The 16,713-nt window shown below is 38.6% G+C and overlaps 1 protein-coding gene across 1 annotated transcript in view; it reads left to right on the forward strand.

The window, feature by feature from the left end:
* Pgi (glucose-6-phosphate isomerase) overlaps positions 1–16,713 on the forward strand; it is a 251,466-nt gene that overhangs the window by 59,564 nt on the left and 175,189 nt on the right. Inside the window, exon 5 of the mRNA XM_090381526.1 lies at positions 13,430–13,573. Within this exon, the coding sequence (XP_090237652.1) occupies positions 13,430–13,573 (144 nt within the window). The remainder of the gene's footprint in view (positions 1–13,429; positions 13,574–16,713) is intronic.

Genomic DNA, 16,713 nt, shown 5'->3' on the forward strand with positions numbered 1-16,713 from the left:
CTACATCAGGTAGAATTTTCAATAAATAAATAACCACTGCCACATGAATAAAAATTTTTTTTTTTATTTATGTGTCAGTGGTTATCATTTATTCTTCAGTTGTTATTTGAAAATAAGTAAATTTAGTAGAGTTGAAGAAATATAGTAAACCCCCACTATTCGCAGGGGTTACGTTCCTGAGAAATGTCGCGAATACCGAAAATGCGAATACTGAGTTATGGCTCCCATAGTAATAAAGGGGTTCCGTTCCAAAGTATGAAATATATAAGAAAAACTAGTGTAAAATGTTGTCTATTTATGTATTATATGTACCTTCATAATATGACTATGTACATAGACAGTACATAGTGAAATGCAAGCATATGGCATCGAAATGAAAATAAGAAACAATTTAATATTAAATGTAATATTTATTAGAAATTTCAAACCAGCGCCTTTGCTAGCTAAAAAAACTTATCCCACCAGTGCTATCACCAGTTTCGCTAAAGTGTTGATAAAGGAGTTTTGCCTTTTCACGAATGATGAGTGAACTTAACGGAATTTTATTTTGAGTTCGGTCTTCTATCCACAGATTTAAAGCCTTTTCCATTTTTTCTAATTTAACATCACGAGTTACAGAGCAGATTTTTGAAGCAATTAGCGCGTTTTCACAGACACTACAGCGGATTTTTTCTTCCGATTTCTTGATTGATCGTACCGTTGAGTCATTGATTTTATAATGTTTTGCCACTGAGGAGACACTTTCACCATTAGAAATTTTGCCTAATAACTCAATTTTATTCGCTAATGTCATCACCTTCTTTCATATTTTCACATTTCTCTTGTTATTCATAGCCATATTTTTGTACGGGTTAGAAAGAACTTGTCCACAATAAAGTCACTTTCTTCCGTTAACACACTCGAAAAAAGTCTGTTTCACACTGCAAAACAGTAGATTTATCACTTTTGTAAGCATATCAATTTATAAATTTATTCAATTTTTAAGCATATAAATTAAAAGCAAACGACGAAACCTTCCACGACAGGTGCATAACACATACTGAACAAGGATTAAAGTGTAAAGTGTGTTTGGTGTCAAGCGGCACCAGGGGTTTCCCCCATCTCCGTATTGCTTGCATTGTGATGGGTGTGCCAGTTTACTGGAAATGTCAGAGATTCAAAAGTGTATGGATATTGTACATGTGTAGTGTCGTGTACCGTTGTTCATCTGGTCATTTAGCCGCTGGACCCCAACTTTGCCCCACTTTAGCCCCGTGGAGGCAGACCAGGAAACACCAGTCGACTAAGATTTACTCTGGCAGGTCCTGCCACCTAATTTCCTGAGATTTCAGGACCTTAAAAAAAAATAAAAATAATAATATATATATATATATATAATACACACAGGTGTATATATATATACATATACATGCCACACACAAACATATATGCACATATACACACCCTCTATGCGCTTGTGTGTCAGGGAGGCGCTACGAATGAGAGGCCGAAGGTAATGGGCGAAGGTGATTTTAGATTGTGTGGGACATTGCGTGCAGGTAGAGTGGGGGAATAGATTGAAGACTGGGGGGGAAAGGTAGAGACATGGAGCCGATAGAGAAGACAGCTCCAGTTTACAGTGGGGCAAGCCCATGCCCCACCAGAGAGTAAGAATGGGGGTGGCGCGTGGGGGGGATACGGTGGAACCGTCACCTCCCCCACCCGCCGGAGAGGGGTGGAATAGTTGAGCCAGGCAAGGGAGCTGGCTCAGGTCGCCAATACGGCGTGCATGCAGAGACTGCGATTTGTTCATGTGGCATTTGGTATAGACTAGTAGGATTGAACCGCTTGTAAGATTTAACTCCTCTTCTCTGATGTCCGTGTGAGCCAAGTTTGGTCGCCTGTTTGGAGGTCGCTCTTTGGAAATGGGACCCGTCCAGTTAAATCAGATTTTAGCATCCATAGGATAATGCATAGAGGGCTGCTCGCCGTCTGTAGGTCAAGATTGAGTATTCAAGAAGCAAATCCTGGTCCATTTGATGCTGGAGATGTAGGTTCAATAAGTCTGTCAATTCAGTGCAGTTAATGCAGCATTTGTTGAGTAGTCGCTCAAGGGACCCATGTCCCGTCCATGGATATTTGGAAAAGTAGGATTTATTGTCCATTAGGGCAGATTCCGTTGTTCTTTGGGAGAATGGATCTGTCAACCAGAATGCAAGTCCGGGTCGTATATTGTGCACGGAGGCCGTGCTTGCTCTTTTGTTTGGAGGTTGCCCTTGGGAGCCATGTCCCGTCGGTGAGTCAATTTGCAGAGAAAAGGAAGTGAGTATGGTTGAGATTAGTTTCAGTTCTGCCATGATGTCCAGCGTTATCCACTGGGGTAGAATTGGGAGGTTCTCCCCCATACTCCTCCTGTGACATGTGTTCCATTTGGTTATAGTTGGTGATGAATTGGGATATTTAATGGTCCTACCCCAGTAATCTGGTATGGATGGAATTATAAAAGTTTCCACTTGATCATGGAGCTTTCAGATTTGAAGTGCGTGAAGGCAGTGGAAGGGTTAGTCGTCTAGTGTATAGGCTCTGAGCAAATTCAGTTAAGGCTTTGTAGGTTGTCCCATCCTCCAGCAGGTGGTGCTCCTGGTCTCTAGGGTTGCAGCGCACTTGTGTGATCAGCTGGGCACGTAGATCATCATACAGTTCACACTCATGCATCTGGTGATCCCAGGTCTCGGGGGAGCCACAGGCACATGCAGGATTGTTTGCGATTCCAAGGAGATGAAGCTTGTGACGGATTGCTCCGTGTCCTGTAAGGAGGTAGGTGACATGGGTAGGTAGTTGTTATGGGCCTATATGAGAGTTTGAAGGACAGGGTGGATGCCCTCGAAGGAAATAAATTGAGGGGCCCATCAAGCTCTCAGCTGCCCACATCAACGCCAGAGCTTGCACTTGGTCATCACGCAACACAGCGGCAACCCCCAAGGCAGAATGCGCTGGTCCCACAGGAACTATTAGTTGTTGGTGACTCTATTGTCAGGGAAACGGGGAACATGCTATGTAAAAAGGATAGGTGGAACAGGACCAGGGTATGTCTGCCAGGGGCAAAGGTTGATGACGTTGTAGAGCGGATATCATCTTTCAAGGGCACAAAAGGTGATATAGTTGTACACGTTGGCACTAATGATATTAAGAGTAGGAGACCGGCAGAATTACTCAACAAGTACAGGTCACTGTTGAAAAAAAGCCGAGAATTAGGGTTGAATTTAAGTGTCTGCAATTCTGCCCAGACACGATAGGAGGGAGTATATGATGAGAGCCTTGTCGATCAATTCGGCCCTGGAAAGATTGTGCAAGGCTCAAGGGGTAGAATTTTTTTCAGCCTGGTCTGTACTTGTTAACAGGAGAGATTGCTTCTACAGGGATGGGATACACTTAAATAGAAAGGGTGCAAGAATATTTGCTGATGCTATCGAGGCAGTGTTAGGTGGGTCGGAAAACTGCTAGCTTGGGGGGATACAAAGACTAATAGTTTAACAGTAACCGCAGGCAGAGGTGAAGGTGATTCTTGCACAACTTCTATTAGAATAAGAAGCGACCTGGAGCGAGGGGTGTTGGGGGTTTCAGGGACGGATGGCAGTCATCCTGGAATAGTTGGGTATATGGGATGTGTTAGGGTAACAAGGAATAGGCATAGGAGCATGTATGCTTGCATGTATACCAATGCTAGAAGTATAGTAAATAAATTTGATGAATTTGAAGTGTTGGTCAAGACATCAAAGGCGGATATTGTTGGAATAGCAGAGACGTGGTGTCACAAAGATATAAGGAATGCAGAACTGGAATTTGGGGAGTACAATGTGTACAGAAAGGATAGACAGGACAGAAAGGGAGGAGGTGTTATGCTGTTAATTAAGAAAAACATAAAATCAAAAGAAGTGCATCCAGTTGATATAGATGGACAGTGCACTGTTGAGTCAGTTTGGTGTGACATAAGCACTGCAAAAGCAAAAATAAGAGTAGGAGTGTGTTATAGGCCTAATGACTCGAATGAGTACAATGAACAATTGTACAGAGAAATAGAGTGGGCCAGTAAATCAGAATGTCTTATAATGGGGGATTTTAACTTCCCAGATATTGACTGGAACTTGTGGGTTGGTCACTCACACACTAGTCAGACTTTTGTGGATTTATTGGATGATTGTTTTCTGCAGCAGCATGTTCGAGAGGCAACCAGAGAAAGTAATACTCTTGATCTGGTTATCAGCAGTGATCATTCGTGTATTAAGAATTTGCAGATAAAGGAACCACTAGGTGGCAGTGATCACAGTGTGCTGAAGTGGGATTTACTCAAAGAGGTAACTACCGTCAGGGGTAAAGGAAAGGGTTTTTGCTTCCGTAAAGGGGAGTACAGTGGTCTCAGACAGTTTTTAAATTCTGTACAGTGGGATCGACTGACGATGTTACAAACAGTAAATTCTAAGTGGGAAGCATTCAAGGAATTAATCGTGGAAGCTACTAGACTTTTCATACCGATGAAGAAATATTGTTCAAGGTTTAGGCCTAAATGGTTATCAAATGAACTAATGAGACTCGTGACAGAGAAGAAAAATGCATGGGATGCATATAAATTATCAGGCGACGCAGAAGCCTGTAGCAGATATAAGCTAGTCTGTAATCAGGTCACAAAGGAGGTTCGGCAGGCAAAGGCGGATTACGAGAAATCTTTGGCAAAAGATGCTAAGAAAAACAGCAAGGATTTCTTTACTTATATAAACTCTAAAAGGAAGGGGCTGAATATGATTGGTCCACTTGACATCGATGGTTCGACTGTTGATGATCCTGCTCAGATAGCAAACAAACTGAATGAGTATTTTGCATCTACATTCACACGTGAGGAATCATTACAGTTTGAAAATGGAAGAAGGTTATCAAATTGTAGCAGTGTGCTTAATGATTTTGTAATAACTGAGAGCAAAGTGGAGGAGAAATTGTTGAAGTTAAACATAAGAAAGGCACCTGGGGCGGATGGGATCTATCCAATTATATTAAAGGAGGCGGCAAAGCAACTAAGCAAACCCTTAGCCATAATTATGAGAGCATCCTTGGATTCAGGGGAGGTTCCCACGGACTGGAGATGTGCAAATGTATCCCCAATTCACAAAGGAGGTTCGAAGGGTGACACGAATAATTACAGACCAGTTAGTTTAACTTCTGTTCCGGGTAAAATAATGGAGTCACTGGTTAAAGATGCATTGCAGGATCATCTAGACAAGACTGCAGCAATAATTCAGACACAGCATGGGTTTGTTAAGGGAAAGTCTTGTCTGACAAATTTGATTGGTTATTATGATGTGGTCACAAAGGAACTGGATGCAAAAAATAATTTTGATATCATATACTTGGATTTCAGGAAAGCTTTTGACACTGTTGCGCATGGAAGACTACTGTACAAATTGGAGCAGAATGGTATTAAGGGTAAGTTGCTACAATGGATAAAAGGATGGTTAAGTGGGAGAAGACAGAGGGTGGTAATCAATGGGTGCTGCTCTTCGTGGACTAATGTTATTAGTGAAGTCCCACAGGGTTCGGTGTTGGGTCCACTGTTGTTTTGTATATTTATCAATGATATTGATGAAGGTATATCAGGCTTAATGTCGAAGTTTGCAGATGACACGAAGGTTGGCAGGGTTGTTAATGACAGTAATGGCAGTGTGCTACTGCAACAGGATCTAGATAATTTGGGCAGATGGGCTAAGAAGTGGCAACTGAATTTAACCTTGACAAATGCAAAGTACTGCATATGGGTAGAAGTAACCCCAGAGAAACGTACCAACTGTGTGGTACTACACTTAAGGTGGTAGAAAATGAAAAAGACCTGGGAGTAATTGTGCAGTCAGATATGATGTTTTCTGAGCAATGTAGACAGGCTGCTAGGGCAGGTCATGGGGTTTTGTCAATGATATATAGGAATTTTGCTAGCAGGGAAAAGGAGGTGATTGTCCCTCTGTATAAGGCAATGGTCAGGCCACGCCTTGAGTACTGCGTACAGGTCTGGAGGCCTCATTTTAGGAAGGATGTAGATTTGCTTGAGCGTGTACAGAGAAGAGCAACACGATTGGTGAGGGGAATGAAGGAATCCTCTTACCAAGAGAGGCTTAAGTTCTGCAAATTGCAGTGGCTGGAGACTAGGCACCTGCGCGGTGATCTGATTGAGGTCTATAAGGCCTTGAATGGGTTGAGCACGCTGAATTCTGATGGGATCCTCCCACTTGTTCAGAATACGAACCTACGGGGACATAAGTTCAAATTAAGAAAGGATAGATGTAGAATAGATGTGCGGAAATTTGCCTTTAGCCAGCGGGTGGTTAATTGCTGGAACAAACTTCCATCTGTCGTTGTGGAAGTTGATAGGTTAAATAAATTTAAGGAGGAACTGGACAGGCAATTGGAGGGTATGGTGTGATTTTTTTTTTTTTTTTTTTTTTTTTGGCTGATGCTGCATAAGCTCCTACACTTGCTTTCTTGCATCAAGTGCCACTACTACTACTACTACTACTACTACTACATGCAGTCCGGGGCAAAACCATGTCGGAAATATAGGATACACTTGCTCCAGATTTGGAAGGAACTTTCGCGTGACTTCTCCCTTATCAGAGTCTGTCCAGCGCTGTTGCCAGATTGATCGGAGGTAGATTTGAAGCTTGTTCTTCTCGGCTTTCCAATTGCTTGTCGGATCTGTTGTATGGTCCAGATATGTTGTAACCTTTCTCCGTCCAAGCTGCTGCAGCATGCCTGTTCGGGTAGCCTCGAGGTCGAGGGGCAGAGCCCCTGTAATCACTTGCAGTGCGTGGGTCGACACTGTTTTGCATGCACGGGTGAGGGTCAATAAGATCGGTCTATGTATAATTTCAAGCCGTCGGCGATTTACCACGGTTGAGGCCTTGTGGTACCATGCGCCAGAGGCATATGTGATTGCCGGGATGATTGCTGCTTTATAGAGGGTCGCCAGAGTACGCCTTTTCAGCCCCCAGTCTCGGCGTGTAACTCTGGCGAGCATGGCTGCATAATTTTTTATCTTATTCTGCACATACTTTAGGTGTGGGGTGAACGACCGGTTCCTATCCAGGATAACTCCCAAGTATTTCAGTTCAGTAACTAGCTTGATAGTTCTGTCTTGTATTCTAATCTGTGGTGGTCTGGTTGGGGTTTGGTAACCCTTCAGTAGGATGGATTGAGTTTTGGTGGGCGAGATTGTGAGATGGTGCCTTTCCGTCCATTCTCGGAGCTTGGTTAGCGCTGTGTTTGCAAGAATTAGCGAGAAATATCTACGATCGCGATTTTGTCACCCCTCTTCCCCCACCCACTGAGTACTGTTTTGACCAAGAAAGATAATTTTAGCCAAGCCCATGTTTTTTTATGGTGGAAAATGTTCACGGCGCTTTAAAATTCACATTTTTTTAGGTTTCATTTTATATTAAATCAGCGACCGCGAATACAGATACCGCGAATAGTGGGGGTTTACTGTATTTAAAAGACCTGTTCAGTGAATGTTTTAGTTATCAATTACAAGCAAAGGAAATAGGGATATCTCTATGACTTATTACAGGATTTTCAATTAGCTCAAAATGTAAATTAGAATCTGTCTCTTTAATCATGCCTTTAATGGAGCCATTGTCTTTATGGGTTATATCCATCAAGAGAAAGAAGGGACTTATCCACACAATTACACCATGATAATAAAACTGGTTTATTTTATTTTTGGACCGGTACACAAGTCAGCAAACATTTCATAACACAATGCAAAAAGTAACCTAGTTTTATTATTGTAATGCATTGTATGCAAAATTCACTTTCTCACGATAGGATCTATAATCTAGTGCCTAACCGCCATAATTTTTTATAGAAAGATTTCTATCGAGATTGAATTTTGTGAACTGTAATGTGTGAACTATTTAGTCTCAAGTGAACTCTTAGTAAAGAATTAGAGGACTGTGCTGATATACTGTCTTCCAGTTTCTGCATTTTTTTTTTTATACTTTATTGCATTTTTAAGGGACTGAAAATTTGGATGTTCAGTGCTCAATCGGACTTAACATCCAAAAAGAGCAGTCAAAAGTGATGAGAATCTATAATCTAGGTTTTTCAAAAACCTAGATTATGTAGTTAATGTCTTTTTAATCATTTTATGTGTTGGACCTGGAGAGTTAGATAGAAGCTTCCCTATAAAAGAAATCAGGGTAATCCCTGTTTAATTACGTAATAAGAAACAATGCGTGCAGGCCAATTTACACACTTTGCCACAGTCCACAAACATGCACATTGTGTGCATATTCATGGGCTGTGGCAACTTTATTACACCATGTAATGAGACTGTGCTGAGCGCTTATTGCAGTGCTCCCACATTTAATCAACAAGAGATCAATCACATAAGACATGATTTCCTCAAATGTGCCTTTCCTGAAACAGTACTGGCTAGGTATGGCTATCCTCTCCTCTTCCCATACACGATAGATCATGCCCTTCAGCCACATCACGGCTGTTAGTTGGAATCACTTTAATACCCCCTCCCCCCCCCCAATTTGCTTGAATCTCAGTTCAGGCATTCATATCAACCATGTTTGTGAACATATTATAATCCAGAAGGATCATAGATGGTATCATAGGATGTGCCTTCTCTCATATCACTTCATTCAATCATTTATTTATTGTAGCATTGCTTTACGGTTTTATTGGTTGACCAAGATACCTGAAATGTTGAAAGCTACCATTTTATTCCTATTTTTATCTTTTATCTTACTTTTTATATTGCTTTTATCTTATTTTTAATCAATAGTTTTATGGTAAACTTTTTTTTTTTTCAATCTTATCTTTATCTCAAATCTGTATACTGTTGGTTGGAGTCATTAAAAACATTCTGAGATTATTTAATTTAGATACATAACACCATGCTTTATCTACTTTCAGCATTAAAATAGATAGTTTGGTTATGTTTCTGTATCTGACCAATATAAGGAGGGTATATCTGTAAAGCGTACTAAATGTTACTGGGATACAGAGTCTTTCCTTAGTCTCCATAAAGATTCCATAGATCTTTCCAGAAATATACTGCTGGAAGTGACTCGCAATAAGGTGATTGTGATGGGATGTATTTAGTCTAGAGCAGGGGTGGCCAACAAGTCGAGCATGATCTACCAGTCGCTCGTGGCTTTAATTTCGTCGATCACGAAGAATTTTAAATATATATATAAAATAGATTAGATAAAATTATATATAATAATAATATTTTGATTTATGCACCCCACTGCATATACTTATTACGAATCCATTGAACTAAATGACTACTCTTGTCGCTGCGCAGCCGCTAGGCTTGTCTAGTGAAAATTCACACAGTTACGTTGTGGACAGCATATGCGTCGAATTCTTATTTAGCTTACTTACTAAATAACTGGACAGTACTTATACGTTAATTTAATACCCTTTTATTTAAAATGAATACTACAAAAAAGAGTAAAACACATCATTTTCATCAAGAGTGGGAACTAGAATACTTTTTTGTAATGATAAAAGTAAAATGTTGTTGTTTGATTTGCAGTGCTTCCATGGCTGTACCCTAAAAAGGAAATTTAGAAAGGCACTTCACCGCACTCCTGATAAATACCGATCAGATTTTCCACCTAATAGTGATCTTAGAAAAAATAAATTAAAAGAACTTAAATCCATATTATTCGCACAACAAAATTTCTTCGTGACACTTAATTTACAATCTAAAGCAGTAACTGTAACATCAATTAAAAGTGCTCTTCAAGATCTGCAATTATCTCTAAATACTGTGATGCGACGCATTGAAAAAATGTGTAAAAATGTGAGCGAACAATGCATGTTCATATTGCTAATTGTGTATCCTTTTCTTTATAACTGGATACAGCTCAGTTGCTGGTTTTTGTTCATATAGTTTTCGATGATTCTGCTAGAGAAGAACTGCTGTGTATAGTTCCATTAAAAGAAATAACTAGAGGTCTTGATATATTTAACGCATTCAAAAACATCATTGAAAAAAATTCAATTACCACTATTTAAGCTCGTATCAATAACAACAGATGGAGCTAAAGCAATGACAAAATGTGTAAAAATGTGAGCGAACAATGCATGTTCATATTGCTAATTGTGTATCCTTTTCTTTATAACTGGATACAGCTCAGTTGCTGGTTTTTGTTCATATAGTTTTCAATGATTCTGCTAGAGAAGAACTGCTGTGTATAGTTCCATTAAAAGAAATAACTAGAGGTCTTGATATATTTAACGCATTCAAAAACATCATTGAAAAAAATTCAATTACCACTATTTAAGCTCGTATCAATAACAACAGATGGAGCTAAAGCAATGACAGGGCATCTTAACAGATTCATTGCATTGTGCCAAAAGGAGGATGAATTCCCAGATGTTTTGAGTTACCCCTGTATCATCCAGCAACAAGTGTTAGCTAGCAAAAGATTAAATACTAAAAGTATTATGGACATAGCTTTCAAAACTATGAATTATATCAGAGGACAATCTCTTCAAAAGAGACTTTTCAAAATGCAACTCAATGAAAATGAACCAGATCTCATATTACACACATGTGAGGTGGCTGAGTCGGAGTAAGTTTCTACAGAGATTGCATTTTGAAAAGTCTCTTTTCAAAATTCAATCTCTTCTTTGTGATGTGATCTGGCCTTTTTTTGGCAAATTTTACCAGTAAATTAAGTGATCTGAGTTTGGAATTACAAGAAAAAATTAAAAATGTTGATGACATGATTAGTAGTATTTCTGCATGTAAATATCAATTTTTGGCAATTTCTAAGGATCTCAAAGAAAAAAAATTCGATTATTTTGCAAATATGCATGATCATTTGCAAAAATATCTTGTTTTTGAATTTAATAGTGAGAAATATGTTTCTGAAATTTAGAAAGTTGTGGATGATTTTGAAACCAGATTCAGTGATTTTTAAACAAATGAAGACATCATTCAATATATTTATTATCCATTTAATGTCAATTTAGTTAACAAACAAATTGCAGAAAAAATCGCTGAGATTTTTCGCATGGAGAAAATATTACTTGAAAATGAAATTATTACATTTCAAAACGATATCTTCCTGAAAACCAGATTATCAGAAAGAGACTTTTGGAAATTTGTTTGCCGAGAAAAGTACCCAAATGTAAAAAAAATCAGTGAACTTTTTAATTTCAAAAAAGACAAAGAATTGCTCTACTCTTACGGACTTGCATACAGAAGATTCTTTACAGTTGGCCTTATCACAGTATATCCCTGATTTTGAAAGCTTGGCAGATCAAATTAAGACAGAAACTTCACATAAATTAAAAATTTAAATACGTATGAATTTAAGGGAAGAATTCTGAATCATATTTAATTTTAAAATTTATAAACAACATTTTTCAATGTGTGTTGATTAACCTTTTTAACCACGTGCAATGAAATTCTTGAGATGGTAGATCACGGCACATTTTGAAGAAAAAAGTCGATCGCATCACAAATTAAGTTGGCCATCCCTGGTCTAGAGTAAAGCTTACAAAAATGTGGGGTTCTCTCCTCCCGGGGGACATACATGGAGTATTTTTTATTTATTTCTATTATTCATATTTTATTTCTTTGAGATAAATGTATTGAAGTATATATTAATTTATAAAAGTACGTATATTCATAGCTAAATTTTATGTCAAATTTGTTTATTTGCATTTGTCCTTCTAGAACTTAGGGGGGGGAAGAGTGTGAAATTTATGAAAAATTTTAAGGCGCTCAAGGTATAAAAGTTGGGAAACCTCTGGTCTACAGTGATGTTTAAAAACACCCCATTCAGTTGTTTGCTTAAAAGTGTTAATATTATGTACAGTAGGCCTGTGGCTTCATATTATTTTCTCCTATATAATATCAGTGTAGATACACCATAGTTTACCCATAAATTTGAACTACGTATGTAGTGTAAAAGGCATCGTTTTAATTGTATCTCATATTGTGGGTGTATTCACAACGAGATAGCTGGTATTGCACTACTTAAAATAAATAATGCTTCTCTAGTAAAGAAGACTTCTGTTATTTATTTTCTGTGGATACCACCACCCAGATGATCGTTTCGAAGCTAGTTGGCTTCATCAGCAGCTATCTCGTTGTGAAGGCACCCACAATATGAGATACAATTAAAATGATGCCTTTTACGCTATATACGTAGTTCAAATTTATGGGTAAACTATGGTGTATCTACACCAATATTATATAGTTAATTACCTAAACCCATAAGAAATTATGCTTTGTGCATTTCGTCTTCTAATACATTATTATTTATACATGAGATGGCATGTTGCATTACCGGGGTACCTGCCCACTCACTAATGACAAAGCCAACTAGCTTCGAAACGATCGTCTGGGTAGTGGTATCCACGAAAATAAATAACAGAAGTCTTCTCTACTAGAGAAGCATTATTTATTTGAAGTAGTGCAATACCAGCTATCTCATTGTGAAGGCACCCACAATATGAGATACAATTAAAACGATGCCTTTTACGCTACATATGTTGTTCAAATTTATGGTTAAACTATGGTGTATCTACACCGATATTATATAGTTACTTACCTAAACCCATAAGAAATTATGCCTTGTGCAGTTTGTCTTCTAATATGTTATTTTCTCCATACTCTGGTCTACCATTTGTATGATACAACCGAAACAAGGAAACAATAGCATGGCATTATAGCCAAAGTAGCTTATGCGCCATCAAACCTCCATATCAACTATAATAGCATGAAAGCAAGATCTGTTGCTGTAAGTTGCACCAGATAATGTCAAATTCCTTTTCCACTAGGAAAAAGGAATTTGACATTATCTATATCATTGTAGACACCATTGTAAAAAGAGATGTTATTTGAACTAGTCTGTGCATCTATATAATGACAATATAAAAGAAAGTAGCCTCTGCCACCATTGGACATCAACCAGCTCAACTCATTTCTGGCAATATTCTTTGCATTTATCATTTATTTTCTTGGCTGTTAGAAATACCCTTTCTTTTCAGATGCCATCCTTGAACACACACACACACACACACACACACACACACACACACACACACACACACACACACACACACACACACACACACACAATGCTGTTGTTTGTAAATACAGTTTGTCTACCACTTTCCATGGTTATTGTGGTAATAGTGTTCATCTTCTTGGACCATACTATTATTGCTATTTCTTACAGGTTGTTAACTATTACAATTTCTGTTACTAACTTACATGCACAAGGCAGTGGTACTTAACAACAAATTTAAATTCTTTATGCAAATGTTCTTATCATATACTGAATATTGAACATAAGATACCAATTGGACAAGTTTTGTTTTGCTATTAACAAAATTGGATTTGTTAATAGCAAATTTCTTTTATTTACAGGGTCCACTTATGGTGACTGAAGCGCTAAAAGCTTATCGCTGTGGTCCAAATGTTCATTTTGTGTCAAATATTGATGGCACCCATCTTGCTGAAACTCTGAAAAAGCTAAATCCTGAAACAAGCCTATTTATAATTGCTTCAAAGGTAATTTATCATTTCATATCCTTATGGCCACAGATGGCACTACATTATTCAAATTGATAAGAAATTTGTTTTTAGATATTTTTATATTTGTATGATTAGAATATTTTTGAAATTTGCGTGATACGGATACCACTTCACACGTATTTATATTACGAGGGGTGATAATTTAATTCGCGGACTGGTGCAAGATCTTACCTTAATTGTCATCATCTGAATACTCTGTGGATTTCTCCTCGAAATACTTTCCCTTAAACTTTACACACTTTCATCACCGCATTAAATGTTTCTTGCAATCCATTTTCGAAAGACTGCAAGGTGCTTCCGTTGTGGCTCTGTAAGCATTGTTGTCAGATGTGAAATGCTTGAATTTCAGATCTTCCTTCAGTTGTGGAAACAGGAAGAAATCACACAGGCCTAAGTCCGGTGAATAAGAGTGATGTGGCAGAACCTCGTCACCTGCGGCAGTGATCACTGGCTGCACAATATTTGTCATATGGGGTCTGGAATTGTCTTGATAGATAAACCACTTCACACCAGAAACTTCATGACATTTCTCACAAATGGTGCTGCAGAGTTGGACTTTTTAATACACAAGCTTATATGCAAAATCCAGAGGGGTTTGCATATAAGCTTGCGTATAAAAAATTAGACATGATGTACCAGCTATTTTCAGTAGAGTTCAAATCTGTTCTATTGCCAGGCCAGACTCTGCTTCCTTATTCATAGTTGTTCAACGAGGCATAAAATGTATAACAAAGATTGCCTTTTATGTCCAAAAACACAAGACCCATTTGTTTGTCAGCCGAACGAGAAGCTCGAAATTGGCATTAGCATTAGAAGAGGCATATGATGCAAGAAGCATATGGTCCTTGAGATTGTAATAGTAGTAGTAGTAGTAGCATGCGATGCAAGAAAGCAAATGTATGAGCTTATGCAGCATCAGCCAAAAAAAAATCACACTATTCCCTCCAAATGCCTGTCCAGTTCCTCCTTAAATTTATTCAACCTGGCAACTTCCACGACAGATGGAAGTTTGTTCCAGCAATTAACCATCCGCTGGCTAAAGACAAATTTCCACACATCTATTCTACATCTGTCCTTTCTTAATTTGAATTTATGCCCCCTTAGGTTCATAATCTGAACAAGTGGAAGGATCCCATCAGAATTCAGCGTGCTGAACCCATTCAAGGCCTTATACACCTCAATCAGATCACCGCGCAGGTGCCTAGTCTCCAGCCACTGCAATTTGCAGAACTTAAGCCTCTCTTGATAAGAGGATCCCTTCATTCCCCTCACCAATCTTGTTGCCCCCTTCTCTGTACACGCTCAAGTAAATCTACATCCTTCCTAAAATGAGGCCTCCAGACCTGTACGCAGTACTCAAGGCGTGGCCTGACCATTGCCTAATACAGAGGGATAGTCACTTCCTTTTCCCTGCTAGCAAAATTCCTATATATCATTGACAAAACCCCATGACCTGCCTGTCTGCATTGCTTAGAAAACTTCATATCTGCCTGCACAATTACTCCCAGGTCTTTTTCATTTTCTACCACCTTAAGTGTAGTACCACACAGTTGGTACGTTTCTCTGGGGTTACTTCTACCCATATGCAGTACTTTGCATTTCTCAAGGTTAAACTTCAGTTGCCACTTCTTAGCCCATCTGCCCAAATTATCTAGATCCTGTTGCAGTAGCACGCTGCCATTACTGCCAACCCTGCCAACCTTTGTATCATCTGCAAACTTTGACATTAAGCCTGATATACCTTTATCAATATCATTGATAAATATACAAAACAACAGTGGACCTAACACCGAACCCTGTGGGACTCCACTAATAACATTAGTCCAAGAAGAGCAGCACCCATTGATTACCACCCTATGTCTTCTTGCACTTAACCATCCTTTTATCCATTGTAGCAACTTACCCTTAATACCATTCTGCTCCAATTTGTACAATAGTCTTCCATGTGCAACAGTGTCAAAAGCTTTCCTGAAATCCAAATATATGATATCAAAATTATATTTGCATCTAGTTCCTTTGTAACCACATCATAATATCCTATCAAATTTGTCAGACAAGACTTTCCCTTAACAAACCCATGCTGTGTCTGAATTATTGCTGCAGTCCTGTCTAGATGATCCTGCAATGCATCTTTAACCAGTGACTCCATTATTTTACCCGGAACAGAAGTTAAACTAACTGGTCTGTAATTACTCGTGTCACCCTTCGATCCCCCTTTGTGAATTGGGGATACATTTGCACATCTCCAGTCCGTGGGAACCTCCCCCGAGTCCAAGGATGCTCTCATAATTATGGCTAAGGGTTTGCTTAGTTGCTTTGCCGCCTCCTTTAATATAACTGGATAGATCCCATCCACCCCAGGTGCTTTTCTTACGTTTAACTTCAACAATTTCTCTTACACTTTGCTCTCAGTTATTACAAAATCATTAAGTATCCTGCTACAATTTGATAACCTTCTGCCATTTTCAAACCTGAATAATTGCTCACGTGTGAATGTAGATGCAAAATACTCATTCAGTTTGTTTGCTATCTGAGCAGGAGCATCAAGAGTCGAACTATCGATGTCAAGTGGACCAATCAGATTCATCCCCTTCCTTTTAGAGTTTATATAAGTAAAGAAATCCTTGCTGTTTTTCTTAGCATCTTTTGCCAACGATTTCTCGTAATCTGCCTTCGCCTGCCGAACCTCCTTTTTGACCTGATTACAGATTAACTTATATCTGCCATAGGCTTCTGAGTCGCTTGATAATTTATATGCATCCCATGCATTTTTCTTCTCTGTTACGAGTCTCATTAGTTCATTTGACAACCATTTAGGCCTAAACCTTGAACAATATTTCTTAATAGGTATGAAACTTTTAGTAGCTTCCATGATTAATTCGTTGAATGCTTCCCACTTAGAATTTACTGTTGGTAACGTCATCAGTTGATCCCACTGTACAGAATTTAAAAACTGTCGGAGACCACTGTACTCTCCTTTATGGAAGCAAAAACCCTTTCCTTTACCCCTGATGGTAATTAAATCTTTAAGTAAATCCCACGTCAGTACATTGTTATCACTGCCACCTAGTGGTTCATTTATCTGCAAATTCCTAATACATGAATGATCACTGCTG

Source organism: Mastigoproctus giganteus, chromosome 9, assembly GCF_048544385.1.
Source record: "Mastigoproctus giganteus isolate SK-2022 chromosome 9, ASM4854438v1, whole genome shotgun sequence".
Taxonomy (NCBI): domain Eukaryota; kingdom Metazoa; phylum Arthropoda; class Arachnida; order Uropygi; family Thelyphonidae; genus Mastigoproctus; species Mastigoproctus giganteus.